This window comes from Hordeum vulgare, chromosome 5H (assembly GCF_904849725.1).
Source record: "Hordeum vulgare subsp. vulgare chromosome 5H, MorexV3_pseudomolecules_assembly, whole genome shotgun sequence".
Taxonomy (NCBI): Eukaryota; Viridiplantae; Streptophyta; class Magnoliopsida; order Poales; family Poaceae; genus Hordeum; species Hordeum vulgare.
In genome coordinates, this window is record NC_058522.1 from 280494398 (window position 1) to 280518024 (window position 23627).

General features: G+C 46.7%; 1 protein-coding gene across 1 annotated transcript; it reads right to left on the reverse strand.

Annotated features, from left to right (window-relative positions):
• Positions 1-15064: 15064 nt before the first annotated feature.
• On the reverse strand, positions 15065-20939 carry LOC123399664 (pyruvate kinase 1, cytosolic). The gene is made up of 16 exons (XM_045094057.1): positions 20693-20939; positions 20411-20507; positions 20200-20297; positions 19872-20027; positions 19609-19686; positions 19350-19481; positions 19162-19242; positions 18910-18981; positions 18681-18770; positions 17972-18116; positions 17762-17850; positions 17306-17401; positions 17085-17152; positions 16899-16998; positions 16018-16077; positions 15065-15457 (listed from the first exon to the last, which is right to left on the reverse strand). Exons 1-16 carry the CDS (start codon positions 20759-20761, stop codon positions 15305-15307), a joined length of 1584 nt encoding a protein of 527 aa, XP_044949992.1. The 5' UTR covers positions 20762-20939; the 3' UTR covers positions 15065-15304.
• Between the last annotated feature and the right edge of the window lie 2688 nt (positions 20940-23627).

Below are 23627 nucleotides of genomic sequence, written 5' to 3' on the forward strand. Positions count from 1 at the left end.
TTTCCTGCCTTGCATTACTTTGCCCTCTTCATAGGCAGATGCATTAATGGCAAGATTGAGCATTGTCACCTCTGCGCACCCGACCTTAGTATCCTAAGAGCGCAGTGATGGGTGACAAAAGCTTCAACATGGGAGCTATAATAGCAAGGAGGCTGAATAAGAATGCTATTGAAGGGGATTTCTTTGGTGGGATCTATGCCACTCGCATAGCAAATTTTCTTGGAGTACCCATCCGCGAAGGAGATCCCCCGCTCCATACAGCTTTCCTTGACCGCGTCGCTTTGACATGCTACCAGTTCCTTGAGAGGGATGATGAATCCCTCCTATACCGCTTGATATTTAACCGGCAGCGTGTTTTCCATATTACCCTTCCTGCTCCTGCCTTCTTTAACTTTCAGGTAAAACGAAGATATTACATAACGAGAGGAGAGGCGGAAGAGTATGAGAGGGAGTCAAAGGTTGCTCGTCTCCGTGAGGCAGCTATTCAGGCAGTGGCTGCGGCGCTCCCGTATAACCCCCATTATGATTTTGGGTTTCACGAGGACCATCCTTGGGAGTAGACCAAGTTAGGCCAAAAGCCTAAGCTTGGGGACTACGTGTTCTCACCGACTTTACATTCTTGCTTATGCTTTCACTTTGTTAGCCGGTGTTCACACTTTGTCACTGTATCATCCATGCTAGTTTATTTTCTTTTTCTCGTTTTTGTTTCGTGTGTCTGTCTAGTTTGAGAAAATCCAAAAAGATTTTATTTTCTTCTTTTTCTTGTTGGGAGCTTTCCCGTGTAGATAGTTTTCTCTTTTTCTTTGGGTCAAGGTAGAAGACCATGGTTACAATGTTTAGTGGCTCTTGCATGCATACATGTTTAGCTTTCAAAGAGCCATATTACTTTGTCTTCTCCTTTGTGTTTGCCTTCAGATTCCAGCTTTAGTCCAATGCACGAGCACTCTTATTATTGTTCACATCGTTCAGTCGTGCAAGTGAAAGGCAATAATGACGATATATGATGAAGTGACTGAGCCTGGAAAAGCTGGTATGAACTCGGTCTATTTTGTTTTTGTAAATATGAATAGCTCATTTGCAATGACAACTTAGAGATCATAGTTGCTTATGCCATGCTTACTTAGCTAGGAGCTTATAATGGTTTGTCCTGGTTGCCGACATGAATGTTGAGATGACTATGATGTAGTATGATAGGATGGTATCCTCCTTTGAATGATTCAAGTGGCTTGACTTGGCGCATGTTCACGCATGTAGTTGAAACAAAATCAACATAGCCTCTATGATGTTCATGTTCATGGTGATTTATGTCCTACTCATGCTTGCACTCAATGTTAGTTAATCTCAATGCATTTTGATGATTGTTGTCGCTCTCTAGTTGGTCGCTGCCCAGTCTTTTGCTAGCCTTCACTTGTACTAAGTGGGAATACTGCTTGTGCATCCACTTCCATAAACCCAAAGTTGTTCCATATGAGTCCACCATACCTACCTATGTGCGGTATCTACCTGCCGTTCCAAGTAAATTTGCATGTGCCACTCTCTAAATCTTCAAGAAATAATCTGTTTTGCATGCCCGAACCGCTCATGTGGGGACAGGGGGCTATTGGTATCTTCCATGCTAGGCGTGTTATCCTCGATATGTGTTTATTCACTATCATTCACGAGAAAGGGGCCGGTAATTGGAATTCCCAGTTCCATGATCAAATCGAAAAGATAATTGCAAACAAAACTCCCCCTGGATTGATGTTGGTATGGACGGTACCCGAGGATTCGGCTAGCCGTGGAGTGTGATTGATTGGTGGTGGGGGAGTCAAAACTTTACTTTTCTATTCGGGAACCGCCTATAGCATGTGTAGCGTGGAATATGTTGAGAACTCTTAGTCATTGCGTGGACAATGAAAGCATGCCACTCAAAATTATTATCTCTGTTTTCAAAGCTTGAGCTCTCGCACCTCTGCAAATCAATGCTTCCCTCTACAAAGGGCCTATCTATTTATGTTCCTGTTGAGTCACCTCCTCTTACAAAAGCACCAATTAGATAGCACATTTGTCATTTTTATGCTTTGCTTTTAACTGTGTTGAGTATGACTATGACTGGATCTTCATTGCCTTGAATTACAATGTTTAGTCAGCCCTTGGTCTTTGAAGGTGCTCTGCATTTATGTTTTGCGGTCTCAGAAAGAGCTAGCGAGATACCATCTATTCGTGCTGCTTCATGATTGTTTTGATTGAAGTGTTGACGTTTGAGACTTATTATTATTTGCTCGCTAGTTGATTATGCCATTGATATGAGTTTATCATGAGACCTAGATGTCATTTGCTTATGTGGTTTTCTTGTGATCTTGCTGAAATTCTGGTTATGAGTTAGACATAGTTGCAACAACAAGATCAAACAGAGTTTGTCAAAGTTTTTCTTTTGACTCTTTCAGTTTGTCAACTGAATTGCTTGAGGACAAGCAAGGCTTTAAGCTTGGGGGAATTGATACGTCTCCGTCGTATCTAATTTTCTGAACTCTTTTGCCCTTGTTTTGGACTCTAATTTGCATGATTTGAATGGAACTAACCCGAACTAACTCTATTTTCAGCAGAATTGCCATGGTGTTGTTTTTGTGCAGAAATAAAAGTTCTCGGAATGTCCTGAAAATTTACGGAGAATTTTCTGGAATAAAAGAAAAATACCTGCGCAAAGATCCACCGGAGGGGGCGTGCCAGTGGGCCACAAGCCCACAGGCCGCGGCCACCACCCTAGGCCGCGCCGTGAGGGCTTGTGGGGCCCACGTGGCACCACCGGCCCCAAACTCAGCACTATATCTTCCGTCTCGCCCGGAAAAAAATCAGGGAGAAGGTTTCATCGCGTTTTACGATACGGAGGTGCCGCCACCTCCTGTTCTTCATCTGGAGGGCAGATCTGGAGTCCGTTTTGGGCTCCGGAGAGGGGAAATCATCGCCATCGTCATCATCAACCTTCCTCCATCGACAATTCCATGATGCTCTTCATCGTTCGTGAGTAATCTCATCATAGGCTTGCTCGACGGTGATGAGTTGGATGAGATCTATCATGTAATCGAGTTAGTTTTTGACGGGGATTGATCCCTAGTATCCATTATGTTCTAGATTGATGTTGCTACTACTTGGCTATGCTTAATGCTTGTCACTAGGGCCCGAGTGCCATGATTTCAGATCTGAACCTATTATGTTGTCGCCAATATATGTGTGTTTTAGATCCTATCTTGCAAGTTGTAGTCACCTACTATGTGTTATGACCCGGCAACCCCGGAGTGACAATAGCCGGAACCACTCCCGAAGATGACCATAGTATGAGGAGTTCATGTATTCACCGCGTGTTAATGCGTTGGTCAGGTTCTTTATTAAAAGGAGAACCTTAATATCCCGTAGTTTCCATTAGGACCCCGCTTCCACGGGAGGGATGGACAATAGATGTCATGCAAGTTCTTGTCCCTAAGCACGTATGACTACATGCGGAGTACATGCCTACATTAGATTGATGAATGGGAGCTAGTTACATATCTCTCTGTGTTATAGCTGTTACATGATGAATCACATCCGTCATAGTCATCGATCACCGATCCACTGCCTACGAGTCTTTTACTGTTGGCCCTTGCTATGTTACTTTGTCCAGGCTTGTCCCTTGCTACAAAAGGGATTGGGCCACTTTGCTACTACTATTGCTACTGTTGTTACTTTGCTGCTGCTGCTACTGTTGTTCCTTGCTACTTCGCTATTACTTGTTGCAAGATCCTTTTCTGACACTATTGTCGGGGAAGAATAGTTAACCGCTCACGTGCAACCTACTGGCGCCATTGATACAACAGTTAGGAATAGTCTGTCGTCAACAGATCGTTTCTGGCACCGTTGCTATCATACTACTTTGCTACTGATACTTTCCTTGCAGATACTAATCTTTCAGGTGTGGTTGAATCTGACAAACTCAGCTGCTAATACTTGAGAATATTCATTCGCTTCCCCTTTGGCGAACCAACAAATTTGGGTTGAATATTCTACCCTCGAAAACTGTTGCGGTCCCCTACACTTGTGGGTTATCATGCATGCGTCTCTCGGAAGCGAGCTAGGCCGCAGAAAGAAAATAAGAAAAAGGGGGAGGCCGGCTAAACTCGACGGGCAAAGGTATCGATGCTTACCAGCGAAGATGTTGTCCACCCCGCGAAGAAGGCCGAGTACACCGGCCGCCTCCAGGTCCTCTCCCCTCTTGAGCTCCTGTGCTCGACGACCTCCTCCCCGAGCCGAGCCACCTCGTCCCGGAAGGATGCCACCGCCCCACCACTAGCGGTCGTCGCCTGCCGCGCCGCCTCCTTTGCCACCTCCGTCGCCTGCACCACGCCACCAAGTTGTTCCACCTCTACCTTCAGCTATGCCATGGCCGCCTGCTCGGCGCTCAGGTCCTTCTACAACCGGTCACGCTCCCCGACGACCTCATCGCGCTTGCTACGGACGTCGGCAAGCGACTTGTGCAGCTCCTCCACCTGGGCCGCAGGAAAAGCCGTCGCTGCACGAAAACGAGTCAGAGGCCGGTTAGACTACAACAACATGAAGCAGTAGGATTTGGCCTGGCTGCTGCGAAGCCATGCAGCCAGCCCGAATCTCGGGGACTACATGCAGTGGGTGCGCTCGCGTGCACCCACCAACAAAGAAAAAGGGGGGAACATTACCCTTGGCCACCTCCAACTCACCCGTCCGAGCCACGAGGTCTACGAGGGCCTTGAAATAGTTGTTCTTGGCATAGCGGCACAGATCCACCGCATCTTGGAAGATTGCCTCGCGCTTCGTCTGCTCGGACTGAAAAAAGAATCAAAAGAAGTAAGATTTGGCCCAACTTCCCCGAAGCCTCGCAGCCGGCTCGCATCTCGGGGACTACACCGGTGGGTGCGCGAAGGTGCACGACAGCGCACCCACTACCAGGTAGAAAGAAAGAAAAAGACAGGTGAATTGCTTACCTGGAGCGCCTTCTCCAACACCTTGAGGTTGGACACCGCCGATTGGGCGAAGGCCACCACCCCGCCCTTGTACCGAGCCAGTACATTCGTGGCTAGCGGCATTATGGTAATCTGGCCGATGGTCGAGGAGCTTGCCCCAGCCGCAGGCGGGGCGACATGAAGTTGTGTCCAGGCCGCCCCCACTCCCGACAATGAGCGGGCCCGCATACCACTGCGCCGCCCACCGCCTTTTCTGCGGAGGTCATCTGCGCTTCCAGGACGACGATGGCACGGTCGTCGCCGGCAGCCGCATCGGCCTCGGGCCCGGACAGCATCCCCGGGTCGGACGCGGGACGTGCTAGCTCAGGGGCGGCCGGCTCGCCAGCAGGCGGCACCGTCGCCTCAGGAGTCGGCTTTGGGTGCGCCTCCACACACGTAAGTGGGGCCCTCGTGTCGAGAGCCTCGGGGGCCGGTGGCATTGCGACGTCGCTTGCCACCTTGGACGAGGGATCGTCGGCGTCGGCTCCCCCAGTCGGCGTGGTCTTGCTCTTCGCGCAGCGCTCCCTCTCGAGCCGCACCTTCGCCGCATGGTCCACGGCGAGGGACGCGACCTGCTCGGCCTCGAGGGCCGACATCTCCTCCTCGTGCATTTGAATGGCATCACTGCGAAAACAAAACAAATGGGCACGAGCTCAAACGCCATGCAACAACAAGGAAAATAGAAAGGAGGTACGTGCCTCGAGAAAAATCTTACCCGATGCCGAGGGGGATGTCACGGGGCCCCCGCCTGAGACTCCTCCACGCCGACGGAGGGGTACCAGCCGGCAGGACCGCTGACCGAGTCTTCTTGGCGACCAGGGCAACGACCAAGCCATCGGGCGGCCGCTTCTCGCAGCAGTGTTCCTTTGCTGTCTGGCGACGGGCCGCCTGGGTGACAGCCAGCCGGCCTCCAGCTGACAGCTTTGCGCTCCCTCCATGGTGTTAGCCCCGAGGCGGTCTCGTTATGGCCGGCGACATATCCAGCACCTGCAACTCGTTGTCATCATCTATCCAGTCCCTAGCGGACCCTTCGGGAGGACGGCGCATCGACTCCGCCTCGCCGACTGGGGCGTTGACCGGCTCTTCCACCTCGTCACCCTTGTCCCCTTCATCCTCTACCGCCTCCGGCACACCTGAGTCTTCGGGCGCGTCGGGGCCACCCCCGTCCGACTCGTAGTCTTCGTCGTCAGACTCCTCCCGATCCGGGATGAAGTGCACCGTGTTCGGGCTGTCTAGGGTGTTCTATGGGGGGAAGAGCTGAGGAGCACCACGACTACACGTCACTTACTACGAACAAAGAGAGAAGAAAGGGAAAGCAATTCCAGTTGGCGAGGGACTTACTTTCGGTGCTCGGTTGTCGTAGTGGAACGACTCCAGGCTGAAGCTCCACTCCTCCTCGTCCAGCTGGAAGTTGGTGATGCCATTCACTCGGGCGGCCACCTTGTGTAGTGACAGCTCCACCGTTGATAGTATGCACGGGTCCTTGCGGCCACTCATGTCACACATCTGGTGCGGCCTCCTCTGCAACGGTTGCACTCGTCATGAGATGAAGGCTGCCACCAGGTCCGGGGCCACCAACCCCATCGACACCACAAGCTCCTTCATCCGACCGACCATAGGCACCATCTCCCCGGTGTGCGGGTCGAGGTCCTAGTTCTTTCTAGACGACGGCTCGTCGGAGGAGGGCGGGAGCCCGACCCAGCCCCCCTCCTCACCGATGTTGCAGACGTAGAAAAAGGTGCACTACCACTTCTTGAAGGACTCCTTGAACTTCATCTTCGGCAGCGGCTAGCCGAGCCTCCTGTATACCACCACACCGCCACAAGAGTAAGACACCGGGTCGTGCATCTGGGCGCGGAAGTAGAAGAGGTGGCGGAAGAAGGATGGAAAGGGGCGGATGCCAAGGTACGCCTCACACAGCGTAACGAAGCACACGATGTACAAGACACAGTTCACCCTCAGATGATGCATCTGGAGGCCGTAGAAGTTGAGGAATTGCTTGAGGAACGAGCTCATCAGCAACCCGAAGCCCACGAGGAAGTGGGTGCCCAAGACAATGCGCTCGCCGTCGCGGGGTTCCGGCGATCGCTCCCCTCCGAGCACGCGGGTCTCGACGACCACCTCGGACGGGAGCTCCCGCGTCTGACGAAGGTACTCAATGTGCGCCTCTGTGACGAGGGACCCCTCCCATGAGCCGGCAGGAAGCTTCGGCATCTCAACGGCTGCCGGTGGCGAGCTGGGTGAGAGGAGGCGCGAGAGACGGACCCCAAGCGGATCCACCACGAGGGAGTGATGCGGGCGCGAGGAGGAAGGAAGGAGGCAGAGAGGCGCTGCGGGCGCGAGGAAGGAAGAAGGAGAGCGCAGCGCGAGAGAAGTGGGAAGGGAGGCGAGGCAATGGCGGCCTCGATCTCCCCCTCCCCCTTTCAAAGTCCCACGAGGTAAGGGGGTGTGCGGGATAAGCTGCGCCCACGACCAACCACTTCCCACGATCTTCGCGCAGTAAAACGCATGGGGAACTCCAATCGACGGCGCATGGCCGCCAAAAATCCGTGCGTGAGCCGAGGCAGGCCAGGCTGGGCTTGTAACACCGTCCCATCATGTAGAAAGTGGCATACCCGCCGCCACCGTTGGCCTGCACGAGGCGCACCCAAGTCAACGCTAGAACCGAGGCGACGCGAAGGACCCGAGGCGCCGTGGTGGCCGACTGAGACGCGATCGACCACACCATCATCACTAACTGCGGCCTTGACCGGCTAGGACCAGGCTGGTTGTCGCTCCAGTTGGCTCGAAGCCTTGCCTGCCGGCTCCGGTCGACTCTTCTCAACAACTCCAGGTGCGGGGGGGAACGCTGGCCCCCTCGCCTGGAGGCCTCCGGACCCCAACGGTTTCGGGGGCTACTGGCGGGGATAGTACCCTAGGGTATACCAAGAGCAGAGATTAGTCGTCTCCAAGATATTTGGGGGCCGCTTGCCCCCCAGGCCGGCTGGGGATAGCCGGCCCATTCGGCCAATGCAAGTCTGGCCGGCTGGCGATAGCCGGCCCCTTCGACCAACCTAAGACCGACCGGCTGGTGATAGCCGGCCCTTTTTGCCCGTACGTGTTTGGCCAACTAGCGTTAGCCGGACACTTGCCCAACGCGCACTCGGCCGCCTAGCGAGGCTCGGCCGGTCGGCTGGCCTGATAGCGTACGAAGACAGGAGAAGACGAATGATCAGAGTCTATCACGGCAGCAGTGCGCGCTGACATGTTCGGCCACGCTGCAGCGTCATGATGGGAGGGTCAGCGAGGCTACAGGGCCCCCGTCACTACCGACCCTGACCGGGCATGACGGCCCTATAGCCACGACCACCCATAAGCATGCGCACTGACAGCCCGAAGCATCAGCCGTTGTTGCACACGGCTGGCACGCCCCATGACAAGACTCAACAGCAGGTGGGCCCCGCAGCCGGCCCCCACCTCCTATCCTACTGATACCACTATATCTCCTAGCTACACTATAAAGCCTCACCCTTTCCCACCGAGAGAGGCATCTGTACACACGCTCACAACCTTGGATCTTCACGCCCCCTCACCTTTGGGCTGACTACTTACGCAGAGAGAAACACACAAACACTTAGAACAACACCGAGGCAGCGAGATCGTAAGCCACAACTTCATCTCCCTCCTCACGAACAACTCAAGGAGCAACCTTTGTACTGTGATTCTCATATAGTCACACAGGCAGGACTAGGGGTTTTACCTCATCGGAGGGCCATGAACGTGGGTAAAGCGGCGTCATGTGTGTCGTGCTAACACCCATTGCCAGACGTCGGCAACGCCCATCGGCCCTAAACCACGAGTTAAGCCACCCCATGGCATGTGTCCCAGAAATACCATGACACATAATTTCTTGATATAATTTAAAGGGTATAGCACTAATACTAGAACCAACATCACACAAGCCATGATAGCAATGATCTTCAATTTTAACTAAGCTGACAGGTGTTCCTACCACCAGTTTATTTTTATCTAGTTCATCTCGTTTGTTTCTAACAGGTTTTACAATTCTAGCAGCTTCATCATTGAGGTAAATAACCTACCCATCAATATTATTGACTAGGAGATCTTTAACTATGGCTACATTAGAATCAACATTTACTTGTTCAGAAGGTGTAGATGTTCTAACATAACTCTTATTAACCACTGTTGAAGCCTGATACGTCTCCAACGTATCTATAATTTTTTATGGTTCCATGCTATTATCTTGTCAAACTTTGGATGTTTTGTATGCCTTTTATATCTTTTTCGGACTAACTTATCAACTCAGTGCCAAGTGCCAGTTCCTGCTTTTTTCGTGTTTTTGACCTTTTTCAGAGGAGAATATTAAATGGAGTCCACACGGAATAAAACCTCCGAAAAGAATTTTTTTCGAAACAGAAGATACGTAGGAAGCTTGAGAACCAAGGCAGAGGGCACGAGGGGAGGCCACAAGCCCCCTAGCCGCGGCCTGGGGGGCGCGCCTAGCAGGCTTGTGGGCCCCCTGTGGCTCCTTTGCCCTACTTCTTCTGCCTATAAATCCCCGAAAAATCCAAAACCACGGGAGAGAGCCACGAAAATACTTTTTCGCCGCCGCAAGCTTCTGCCTTCGCAAGATCCCATCTGGGGCACGTTATGGTGCCCTGTCGGAGGGGGGATTCGGACACGAAGGGCTTCTTCATCCACACCATTGCCTCTCCGATGATGCGTGAGTAGTTCACCATAGACCTTCGGTTCCATAGCTAGTAGCTAGATGGCTTCTTCTCTCTCTTGGATCTTCAATACAAAGTTCTCCATGATCTTCACGGAGATCTATCCGATGTAATCTTATTTTGCGGTGTGTTTGTCGAGATCCGATGAATTGTGGATTTATGATCAGATTATCTATGAATCTTATTTGAGTTTCTTTTGATCTCTTATATGCATGATTTCATATCCTTGTAATTCTCTTCGAGTTGTGGGTTTTGTTTGGCCAACTTGATCTATGATTCTTGCAATGGGAGAAGTGCTTGGTTTTGGGTTCATACCGTGTGGTGACCTCACCCAGTGACAGAAGGGGTAGCGAGGCACGCATCGTGTTGTTGCCATCAAGGGTAAAAAGATGGGGTTTATATCTATTGCATGAATTTATCCCTCTACATCATGTCATCTTGCTTAAGGCGTTACTCTGTTTGTCATGAACTCAATACACTAGATGCATGCTAGATAGCGGTCGTCAACCAGTGTGTAGCAGGGCACAGGAAGATGTTCCTGTGGCGCCTACACCAATTGAAGTGGAAACAGATGATGGTGATCATTGAGCTTCGGATCCAGTTACTACAAACCTCGTAGGTCGACAAGGTCGCGTACTACTACAGAGTGGTACGGTAACCCTATCTTGGAGGTCATGTTGTTGAACAACAATGAACCTACGAGCTATGGAGAAGCGATGGTGGGCCAGGATTCCGACAAATGGCTGAAGGCCATGAAATCCGAGAGAGGATCCATGAAGACTTTGGAAGAACTTCTTGATGGTCATAAGACTATTGAGTAAAGATGGATCTTTAAAAGGAAGACAGACGATAATGGTGAAAAGTCACCATTAAGAAAAGCTCGACTTGTCGCAAGGATGTTTCCGACAAGATCAAAGAGTTGACTATGATGAGACTTTCTCACTCGTAGCGATGCTAAAAGTTTGTTGAAATTATGTTAGCAGTTGCTGCATTGTTTATGAAATATTGCACATAGGATGTCAAAACATTGTTTCCTCGACGGTTTCCTTGAGGAAAGGTTGTATGTGATACAACCAGAAGGTTTTGTCAATCCAAAGGATATTAACAAGTATGCAAGCTCCAGCGATCCTTCTATGGACTGGTGCAAGCATCTCGGAGTTGGAATATACGCTTTGATGAGATGATCAAAGCTTTTTGGGTTCGTACAAGGTTTATGAGAAACTTGTATTTCCAAAGAAGTTAGTGGGAGCACTATAGAATTTCTGATAAGTATATGTGGTTGACATATTGTAGATTGGAAGTAATGTAGAATTTCTGTGAAGTATAAAGGGTTGTTTGAAAGGAGTTTTTCAAAGGAAAACCTCGATAGAGCTACTTGAACATTGAGAATCAAGATCTATAGATATAGATCAAAATGCTTAATAGAATTTTCAATGAAATGCGTGCCTTGACAAGTTTTTGAAGGAGTTCAAAATAGAACAGCAAAGAAGGAGTTCTTGGCTGTGTTGTAAGGTGTGAATTTGAGTAAGACTCAAAGCCCGACCACGGCAGAAGAAAGAAAAAGAACGAAAGTCGTCCCTATGCCTTAGCCGTAGGCTCTAAAGTATGCCAAGCTGTGTACCGCACCTGATGTGTGCCTTGCCATGAGTTTGTCAAGGGGTACAAAAGGTGATCTAGGATTGAATCACTAAAACAGCTGTCAAAGTTATCCTTAGTAACTAGTGGACTAAGGATTTTTTCTCGATTAATGAGGTAATTAAAGAGTTCTCGTAAAGGGTTACGTCGATGCAAGCTTTGGCACTAATCCGAATAACTCTGGGTAGTAAAACGGATTCGTATAGTAGAGTAGATATTTGGAGTATTTCCAAATAGCACGTAGTAGCAGCATCTATAAGATGACATAAAGATTTGTAAAGCGCACACGGATCTGAAAGATTCAGAACCGTTGACTAAAACCTCTCTCACGAGCAAGACGTGATCAAACCCCAAAACTATATGGGTGTTGGATTCATTAAAATCACATGGTGATGTGAACTAGATTATTGACTCTAGTGTAAGTGGGAGACTGTTGGAAATAATAATATTTCCTTGTTCATAATAATCGTTTATTATCCATGCTAGAATTGTATTGATTGGAAACTCAAATACATGTGTGGATACATAGACAACACACTGTCCCTAGTGAGCCTCTAGTTGACTAGTTCGTTGATCAAAGATGGTCAAAGTTTCCTGGCCATAGGCAAGTGTTGTCACTTGATAACGGGATTACATCATTAGGACAATCATGTGATGGACAAGACCCAAATTATAAACGTAGCATGTGATCATGTTATTTTGTTGCTATTGTTTTCTGCGTGTCAAGTATTTATTCCTATGACCATGAGATCATATAACTCACTGTCACCGGAGGAATACCTTGTGTGTATAAAACGTCGCAACGTAACTCGGTGACTATAAAGGTGCTTTACAGGTATCTCCGAAGGTGTCCGTTGAGTTAGTATGGATCAAGACTGGGATTTGTCACTCCGTGTGACGGAGAGGTACCTCGGGGCCCACTCGGTAATACAACATCACAAACAAGCCTTGCAAGCAATGTGACTAAGTGTAAGTCACGTGATCTTGTATTACAGAACGAGTAAAGAGACTTGTCGGTAACGAGATTGAAGGTATACGAATGCTGACGATCAAATCCCGGGCAAGTGACATACCGAAGGACAAAGGGAATGGCATACGGGATTATATGAATCCTTGGCACAGAGGCTCAACCGATAAGATCTTCGTAGAATATGTAGGATCCAATATGGGCATCCAGGTCCCGCTATTGGATATTGACCGAGGAGTGTCTCGGGTCATGTCTACATAGTTCTCGAACCCGCAGGGTCTGCACACTTAAGGTTCGATGATGTTTTAGTATAGTTGAGTTATATGTGTTGGTGACCGAAGGTTGTTCGGAGTCCCGGATGAGATCATGGACGTCACGAGGGTTTTCGGAATGGTCCGAAAACGAAGATTGATATATAGGATGGTTTCATTTGGTCACAGAAAAGTTTCGGGCATTACCGACAATGTACCGGGAATGACGAATGTGTTCCGGGTGTTTAACGGGAGGGGCCCACCCACCCGGGAGTGAGCCCAAGGTCCTAAGGTGGCGCACCAAGTCCTTAGTTGGCTGGTGGAGTCAGCCTAAGAAGGCTATGGCGCCACAAGCAAAAAATGCCAAAGGAAAGAAAAAAAGGAGAGGGAGGTGGGAAGGAAGGAGTGGACTCCTTCCCCACCAAACCGAATAGGGGTTGGAGTCCAACTCCTCCCCCTTGGCCGGCGCACCCTTGAGGGCCTTGAGCCCCAAGGCTAGCCCCTCCCCTCCTCCTATATATATATTGGTGGTTTAGGGCTTTTTGAAACACAACTTTGCCACATGCAACTCAAACCTACACCTCATAGTTGATTAGATTTCTGCGAAGCTCGGGCGAAGCCCTGCAGGAATAGATCATCACCAACACCGGCGCGCCGTCACGCTGCCGAAGAACTTATCTACTTCTCCGTCTCTCTTGCTGGATCAAGAAGGCTGAGATCGTCATCGAGCTGTACGTGTGTTGAACGCGAAGGTACCGTACGTTCGGCGCTAGATCGGAATGGATTGCGGGACAGTTCGTGGGACGGATCGCGGGACGGTTCGAGAGACGTGAAGACGTTCCACTACATCAACCGCGTTTCTTAACGCTTCCCGTTGAGCGATCTATAAGGATACGTAGATCTAACCTACACTCGTAGATGGACATCACCATGATAGGTCTTCGTGTGCGTAGGAAATTTTTTGTTTCCGAGGCAACGTTCCCCAACAGACGAGAGTGAAGGTCTCACTCCTCTAGGCTAAGAGGTATTCAACCCTGAACGGTGTATAGCGAAGGATGACTTCAATGGCCATCTCAAAGCGGAGTTGCGTGGTAGAGAAAAATCTACTGCTCCATTGATTGAGATGCACTCCCTCCGTTTCAAAATAAGTGTTTCAACTTTGTAATAGTTTTAGTATAAAGTTATATTTAGCTTGAGACATTTATTTTGAGACAGAGAGAGTACTTAGTTCTTTCCCACTATAATTATTTAGAAACAGGGAGTGTAGGTGGGACATTTGCTTTCCCTGAACACATCCTTCAAGCCATCTCCTCGTCTTTGTGAGGCCACTGCCCCTACTCTTTGCAAACTGCAATGGACCACCGCGCCCTTCACTTTGTAATAGTTTTAGTATAAAGTTATATTTAGCTTGAGACAGAGAAAATACTTAATTCTTTCCAACTATAATTATTTAGAAACAGAGGGAGTAGGTGGAACATTTGCTTTCCCTGGACACATTCTTCAAGCCATCTCTTCATCTTTGTCAGGCCACTGCCCCTACTCCTTGCAAGCTGGACACATTCTTCAAACCATCTCTTCATCTTTGTCAGGCCACTGTCCCTACTCCTTGCAAGCTGCAATGGACCACCGCGCCCTTCGCTTTGAGATCTTTTGACAAAGTGGTGTCCGAGGCTTGGAGCAAGCCGACCAACCACACTAAGCCATGCCACGTTGTAAAAGCAAAATTCAAACTCGATTGACATTGTCATGAATAAACGTCACCACCAGATCGGAAAAAATTGAACTCAAGTGACATTGTCATGAATAAACGTCGCCACCAGAAAGGAAAAAATCAAACTCAAGTGACATTGTCATGAATAAACGTCGCCGCCAGAAAGGAAAAAGTTAAAACTCAGCATCTCCTGCATGAGTACAAGTCACCAATAGAAAGGAAAATTTCCTGACAGCAAAAGGAAATAAAGAACTACTCCTTTCGTTCCTAAATGTAAGTCTTTTCAAAATGAATAAGTCTTTTTAAAATTTTCATTCGTTCCTAAACGTAAGTCTTTTCAGAATTTTTATTAAAAAACTACATACGGATGTATATAGACATATATTAAAGTTTAGATTCACTCATTTTGCTATAGACACATATTAGAGTTTAGATTCACTCATTTAGCTATAGACATATACTCCCTCCGTTCCTAAATATAAGACCTTTTAGATGTTGCACTATGAACTACATATGTTTTCTAGTGTAATCTTTAAAAGGTCTTATATTTTGAAACGGAGGGAGTATTAGAGTTTAGATTCACTCATTTTGCTTCATACATAGTCCTCTAGTGGAATATCTAGAAAGACTTATATTTAGGAACGGAAGGAGTATTTAGTCTGTATATATCAGAATTCTCTCAACTAACAGTCTCTTGAGATAATGGGATCCTAAAACCTTAGGATCACACCCAAAATCTGTAAAACAAATGCAACTGAACATAGCTTAGCGACAACAATAGCAAGGGTCGCAAAGTTTTGATATCATTATTCCATCAGATCTTTTACTCGCTACACTGCAGTAAAACCTGAGGACATATCCATAATAACTAGCGTAAGTTTCAGAATTGTAACGCGGATCCTATGATGGCACCATAGGAAAAACAGCTCGTTTTGCAAAACTATAGATAGAATTATACATAGCCACCAAGCATCGTTTTGGCCTAGTCAAAAATCTGGCAAGCCCTGAGCAAAGGCTAATTTTGCCTAGTCGTCCAGCTCAATGATCTTCACGACAGAGGAATCTCCCACTTTCTGGCACACAACAACACGGTCATGCGATTTGATCACACCGGATGCTTTGCCATGGTCAAGAGCAACCTTCAACACAGATTCATTTGTAGTACTAGTAGATTCAGCCTTCAGGGCAGAGAAGGAATGTCAGTAGAAATCACCAGCCACACCGAGCATCTTACTAGTTGGGTCCAAAATCAAGGAATTCTAGCTACCAAATAATTTAAGGTAGATGCAAGATGAAACACCTCCAAACATCAGCCTCACTGGTGCACACCAGCTTATAAAGCTCACATATTGCATTTATAGTACAAAGAATCAACAAACCAGCCTAACAGTTCGGAAGTGAACTGCAGTCTACTGTTTATTGCTTCGAAACCATCCCTAATAGCTAATTTGTTAAGAGTGATAGTACAACATGATGCAAGCAAAATTAAGTAGGATTAGTAGGTTCGCTTGTATGTAAAGCATTCAATTTTTCACATATTGTGTATATGCACTAACGGCAACTACCATTATTCCATTTATGTTCAGAACAAGGACGTTCATATTTATAGGTAGTTTATATTTTTCGTATTATACATACTGGGTCATGAATTCTAAAATTTAAAAGAACCACCAAATTATGGTTTACAAAAATATGATTAAATTAATGTAGCCAACAGATGAAAGGCAGGTTAACTCACGGGGTGACGTGGATCAGCAAGCATGGGAAAGAGGCCTCTAACTATGAGTGATTGTCTTGCCTGCAGGAAGACAATGCAACAAATATGAGTTATAACAGTGGCACACTGCCAAACACCAAGACAAGTCTTGGTCCAACACATAAGCAGTACAGTTTCTTAGGGGGGGGAATTCACAGGTTAATTAGAAAGTCTAGTTGAACACCACACTCTTTCTCGTCAGGGTAAACTTATAGTACTGCCTCCGTAAACTAATATAAGAGTGTTTAGATTACTAAAGTAACGTTCTAAATGCTCTTATACTAGTTTACCGGGGGGGGGGGGGGGGTACATCTTAATTACCGAGTCTAGTTGAACAACATACTCCCAATCTTTCAGGTTGTTAGGCACATTCATATTTTCAGATCATCGATGTGGCCGATGAAATGTGAGGTATATGCTACAAAAGGACACCATGACAAACCTATTTCAAATAGGAATTTCAATGGTCAAACTGATGATCTAGAAATACAGGTGTCCCTTATAAACTGAAAGGGAGGTAATAGGAACTATGCACCAAGTAAAAAAAAAAGTAGCAATACATATCAGCAAATTTTGCTGTTAGAAAAGAGGCATGTTGTATCAAGGCAAAAACATGAAGGTTAATGCCAAATGAAGTGCCCTTCTCTAGCATTACATGCCAAATACTATATATATATACACACATATAGTGTTCCTCTGGATTGAGTTGCACAATTGGGCAAGGTTCAATGTTAGTCTAAAGTTATCTTTCAAAGGTTGAAGATCAGCATCAGCATGCTAGTTCTGAATCATTATTACCTAGATATAGCACACATAGAAGAAGGTACTAAAGAGGTTAAAAGGAAAAAAGACTGTTCACATACTTCAAATGCGCCTGTGAAGCTCCACTTCAATTGATTTGTTTTTAGACGAGGAATGACAACAGACAGGACAGGCATGGTGGGCCTGTACTTGGCAATTAGCCTGCAGATACCAGATACGACATGATATAGGAATCAATTTCCATTAAACTACAAGCCCATAAGAAGAAATACTCTTTTTCTTTCTACCTTGCAGCTCGTCCAGATGAGGTGAAGCAAATGATGACCGAAGCCTTAACTTTGATAGCCGCCCGCACCTAGCAAATAGGTAGTGAACTATTTCAGACTTATAAACAAAGTAGAGTTATAAACCCAAGTGTCACAGACTGATATTCAATCAATGGAAGACAGAAATTGTTCCCCTGTAAACACTAACAAAAGGTTGGAAAATGAAAAGACAAAATACGCACTGCAGAGGAAGCAATAGACTCCAAGTGGGTCATGGGTTCTCCAACGTATTTCACGGTTCGCTTGAAGTACAAATCTTGGTTGAAGACCTTCTCAGCCTGTGAAACAATTCATGAAAATATATCACCAAACATGAAGAGAAAAAAAGGAAGGAGTGAATTTCCATTAGATTTCATTAGAGTGCTAAAGATATACTTGGGTGTTCAGAAGAATAGTACTCCCTCCGTCCGGAAATACTTGTCCTAGAGATGAATGTATCTAGACTTATTTTAGTTATAGATACATCCATTATATTCATTTTTAGGACAAGTATTTCCGGACGGAGGGAGTATTTATTTGTAACATTTTAGTATTGAAGTCAGATTTTTTGAACTACAAAAGGGAACTTATCAACAAATGCCCTCCCAAACAGGCCCATGTTTATCAAGACAACATATAGACCTCCAAAGAAAGTTCACCTCAGCACAAATTCTGCCCACTGTTGAAATAGTCTCAACTGGATACAGCCCACGGAGAGTCTCAGCACCAAGGAGAATGGCATCACTGCCTGAAGAAAACAATTGTGATTCATGTTACAGCTTGTGTAATTATAGTTTGTTTGGGTGCAGTAATGGGCAGCTGTACAGGATCACCAAAGTATAAGATATTTGCAAGAGGCAAAAACTAACCATCCAGCACTGCATTTGCCACATCAGTTGCCTCCGCACGAGTAGGCCTTAGGTTGTCTGTCATACTGTCCACAACACGAGTAACAACAGCAGGCTTTCCAGCCATGTTGCACTTGTGCAGAGCAGACTTCTGAAATAAAAACACCTAAAGAACAAACAAAGTAGCACTCAATAGAGACCCCTGATGTAGAGAAAAAAAAGCAAATCTAACTAAAGCACATAAAATCATCACTAAGCTTCATGCAAATGGGGGAAAATACATGTTAATCAAGCAAAATGCCTTCACGGCACGTCATCATAGCCAAAAAATACATTGTGGCCTAGCTGCGAAGTGCACTCATAATGATTGGCTCTTAGCATGTTATCATAGCCAAAATGCCGATGTAGCACTGTGATCAAAAAAGAATCAAGTGGAGCTGTATGTTCATATAGATACAGCCCATAGCTTGTTTTCCTTTTCTTTCCTTTGTGGCTGTAATTACTGGTCTGATCCTTTGTGGCTTATCACCCTATTTTCCTTTTCTTCCCTTCTCCACAACTAAGCCACAATGTTGAGATGTAAAAAGATCCATGAACTAATTAAACGCAATACCATTTAGATGCAACCCTTAAGAAACAATGCATTGGTGGAGGTGATTGTCTATAATTTTTTCACTACCTAGGACGACAAGTTAAGAGATAATGCATTGTGAAGGTTGAGATAACCAACCTTTTCAGGTGGAAGATCAATTCCAAGGTTCCCTCTTGACAGAATTATACCATCTGCTTCTTCCAGGATCTCATCAAAATGGTTCAAGCCCTGTAAGGAATAAGGAGTGAATAGGTGGTGAACAAATCAAAGTTGCTCAAGAATGTCAAATGAGTATTGTAAGGAGTGAATATGTATGTAAACAAATCAAAGTTTACTCAGGAATGTTGAAAGAATATCTTGAAATTACCTCCACATTCTCAATTTTGGCAAAAATCAGAGTTTGGCTAAGATCACCTAACTTTGAGAGGAACTCCCGTGCCTGTATTGCAGGAAAATTACTATCAACGTTAGGAACATTTTTGCAAAGTATGAAATGCAAACGGACATGTGATACTGTTCAACAAAACATCAATACAGAAAAAAATTAATCTGTTGGGAAAGATGGCACTGTGAACTGTGAAGTAGTACACTCTAAATATCCACGTAATGAGTTACTTACTTGCCGCACATCTTCTGCATGCCTTGTATAAGAAAGAGAGAGGAAGTCAATTTTGTTTGGAGCACCCCATTTCTTCATAACCTGAAAGTGGTGCATGCTCATGAAGTCATAACATTTAACGTCTAGTCGCCAAGTTCTAAGAAAGGGGAGAATAGAAGGAGGAAGAGATATTCTTGGGAGTTCCTTACATCTTTATCCTCATCAGACAGCGTGGGCATGTCGATATGGATCTGGGAGCAGTGCAATGTGAAGAGTGACCCAGCCAGGGTAGCTGAGTTCTTGATCACACAAACCACGTCATCCCCTTGAACTTCAGAAACCTGCATCAGGCAGTTGAGAGTTTTGGTATCAGAAATTGGTGAACCACACTAAGAAAGACATGTAACATGCATAATAGCACATCAAATATGGAAAAACGCTTCATTGTAGGATGTCAAAGATTTCTACCTCCAGCCAAACTGATGTAGTCTCACTGCCCGTGAACAAATATTGCCCAACAAATATTGTGGCTCCGGGCTTCACAGCCTGCAAAGAACAAAGGATAGCTCAGATTTAATCCATGCGGAGATACGAGTGGACATTTTAGTGCGACAACAAATGACAAACATTATAAAACAGACAGACAACTGTGGATCTGCTTACAGCTACCGTCACATGCAAGTAAATACAAAGTTCGAGATTCAGGGAGATGATATAGAGAATGGTTTTACCTTGGCGAGTCCAGAGAAGTTGATAGGGAGCAATTTGGAAGAGGCCTCCTGGCCTTTGTGAGGGGTGAGAACAACAGACTCGTTCTCTTCAAGCGAGATTGTGACCTCACTCTTGTTCACCACTTGCAACTCGGGGCCAACAGTGTCAAGCATAACCTATCCAAAAAAAATACCCAAAAGTCAAGCTCCACAGAACATATTTCACCTAGCTAGCATCAGATCCACTCTTAAGTGGCATGTTTGGGTGTGTGTAGGCAAAGTTGATATGCAAAGTTGATTTCATCACGACTTATGGCCACAAATCACCGTTGGTTGTGACGGCACTTACAGCGCATAGCTTCTTGGTGGCCTTGATGGCGATCTTGAGGTTCTCGAGTGTCTCCTGGTGGTACGCGGCATCCCCCCACGAGAAATCGAAACGTGCCACTGCAAGAAAAAATGACAGAAAATCCTTGTTGGATTTAGAAGAAGAAGAAAAACGATTAAGAGAAGGACACACTCTCCGCTGTTGCAGAAGAAAGATATGGGATTATACGAACCAGACATGCCGGCCTTCAGGCAGGCGGAGATGGCCTCAACGGACCGGGACTTGGGACCCAGCGTCCCCACGATCTTCGTCATCGCCGGGAAGAAGTTCTGATTTAGAAAAAGAAAAACATCAGCAAGGTCTGATCCAAGACCGATAAGGAGAGACGGGCGGCCGCAATTAGGGATTGATCCCCGCGCAGATCATCAAATCCGACGGAGAGAGAGAGAGAGAGAGAGAGAGAGAGAGAGGGGGGGAGAGGAAGCAAAGCGTAGGGCGGGGGATGGGCGCTCACCGGTTTGGACGGCTCGAGGATGGAGACCATCCGGATGGGCTCCTCGAGGAGCAGATTGGTGGAATGCATCTTGGCTGGCTCCTGAGTTCAGATCGGCGGCGAGGGGTGGCGACGGCGACGGGAGGCGGGGGCGCTTGCCCTCTTCTTCTTCTTCTTCCCCAAGCAAGGCAATGAAGAGAAAGAGGAATGTTCGAGACCTAGTGCGATGCGGTGCAGGATGCTCCTCCTCCTCCTCCCCTCCGTTCTTCTCTCCCTTTTTATTAACCCCGCGGCCGCGAGCCAGGAGGCGGCATGTGGCTTCCGGTGGGCCGAAGAGGTGGTACAGCGACACGCGGGTTTTGACGGCCGCCGCCTGTTTTTTCTACTGCCATGGGCCGGACACCGGCGCGGCCCGACCCGGACCCGTGAACCAGCCGGGCGGAAAGAATGAGCGGGGGCAAAACCTTTGACTTTTCCAACAAGTTTTGACTCGTTTCTCATTCTCTTCCGCTGCAGGTCGCGTCGGTGGGACCGTTGTTCTCGTTCTTTGTTTCTTGGAGAACAATGTTTGTGACGGTAGAAAGCCACCATTTCTTGCGACTAAATATTGCCTCACGATCCCCAATCTGTAATTCCAAATCGAGTAAACTATTTCCTTTTTAAAACGCCATCCTTCAAAATCCAATTCATTAAAACACGTTGAAAATACCTCTTCAACAGAATCCCACACGAAAATCGTTACAACACGTCGAGAAAGAAGGGCATCTGACAGACCTGACACCAAGACCCGCATACACCTTTGAGGAAAGGACAACGTTGAGGTTGACTGTTATGTCATCGTCATCACCTCTCCACAAGCAATTGACTCACAATTCACCGCGAGCGACCCGTTAAGACATCTCCGAGTAAACGGTACACGAGAACTTTACCGACCAAAGTCAAACAATCAACCGCACGCATCGAGGACGAGGCAACTCTCACTTTGATGACGAGCCTCATAGAAGAAAACGAGCACGCCTTGCACAATAGAGTCCAATATGCATGTCACTTGGCATCGATGCCGCAATGTCTCCCCGCAAAGCCGCAACTTCGACTTCATGCTCACGAACATGACAAACGGTTGACGACGAAGGCAAGCCACAACTCTGCTCATCTTGCAACCATCGTCATCACCACTCAAGTGGCAACACCACATCCGCATCATCGACCGGGCACTTGCCAACCACAATGTTGTGCACGTCCAGCCCCAAGGAAGTGCAAGAGGGATCAAGATCTTTAAGACGTTGCCCCTCAAGAGAGAAAGAGCAATGTTGAAAATGAGGTTGTTGCCTGATCCTACAACAGGATCTTTGTTGTTACTTGAATAGCTCGATCTTTGAGAAGGAAAACGATCCCCACAGGCGGCGCCGCCACCAGCCGGCAAGCACCGGTCAGGCTTTCGCCCGGAGCAACACAAGTTTGCCTCCAACGCAGCTGGTCGTTGCCAACCAACACCTCCATCGCACGAACCTCCACTCACCCACACACTCCTACATGGAAATCGCATTGTTGCCATACAGGATCATCACGGCAACTGTGTGGGATCGAGAAGTGGCATCTAGAGGGGGTGAATAGACACTTGACAAGATATATGAGCAGTTTTTTATTTGCTTGAGATTTACGCAGATTTTACACAAGTTAAGTTGCATCCAGAGGTTCATACATATCCATATCTAGATATCAAGCAGCGAAAAGTAAACATCATGCATTCGCAAGAAACATAAAGGATGGTAGAGTAAGAAGATCAAACGCAATGAAGACATAGAGTTTTTTTACGTGGTTCCGATAAGCGGTGCTATCGTACGTCCACGTTGATGGAGGCTTCAACCCACGGAGGGTAACGACTGTGCGAGTCCACGGAGGGCTCCACCCACAAAGGGTCCACGAAGAAGCAACCTTGCCTATTCCACCATGGCTTACGTCCACAAAGGACTAGCCTCATTCGGGATAGATCTTCATGAAGTAGGCGATCGCCTTGCCCTTACAAACTTCTTGGTTCAAATCCACAAGATTTGAAGGCTCCCAAGCGACACCTAACCAATCTAGGAGACACCACTCTCCAAAAGATAATATATGGTGTATGGATGATGAACTCCTTGCTCTTGTGCTTAAAAAGATAGTCTCTTCAACACTCAATCACTCTCTAAGAGAATTTGGCTTGGTAGAAGAGGATGATTGGGTGGAAAGCAACTTGGGGAGGCTAGAAATCAAGAATCATATGGTAATATCTTGATCTCAACACATGAGTAGGCGGTTCTCTCTCAAAAAATGAATGGTGGGAGTGTTGGTTTGTTCTAAGTGCTCTCTCCACGAGTGACAGAGAGTGGAGGGGGTATACAGAGCCATCTTCAAAAATCCAACCGTTACAATACTATTGCCCAACTCGGTGACACCGAAGTTACAAACTCGGTTGTACCGAATAGTGCAAAATGTCCTAACTTTTGGATTTTCGTTGAGACCGAATGAAACATCTTGGTGAGACTGATTCGGCTACTAGGTTTTGGTATAGGATCTGTCTTGGGCGAACTCGGTGAGATCAAAGTGAAGAACTTGGTTCCACCGATTTTGGTAGTTTAGGGTTTTGGACTGAATCTTTTCTGAGAAATTGGTTCAGGCTTTTGGTGGCACATCTCTAAGCAATTGAGAAACTAGATTATCAGTACCTTATTCCCTTTAATAGTATTGGATTTCCTATGGACTCAATTGTGATTACCCACATAAAACAAAAATAGAGTCTTGAAGCTTTTGCCAATAAAATTCCTTTGCGTCCAAGGGGTTTCTCACTATATCTCCTAGCCATTCCAATCATTGGACTTTTCCTGAAATATATTAGATAAAATTGTTGGTCTGAGAGATAATGTATGTTGTCATTGATTATAAAAAACACCAAGGGAGCATTTGTGCTTTCAATCTCCCT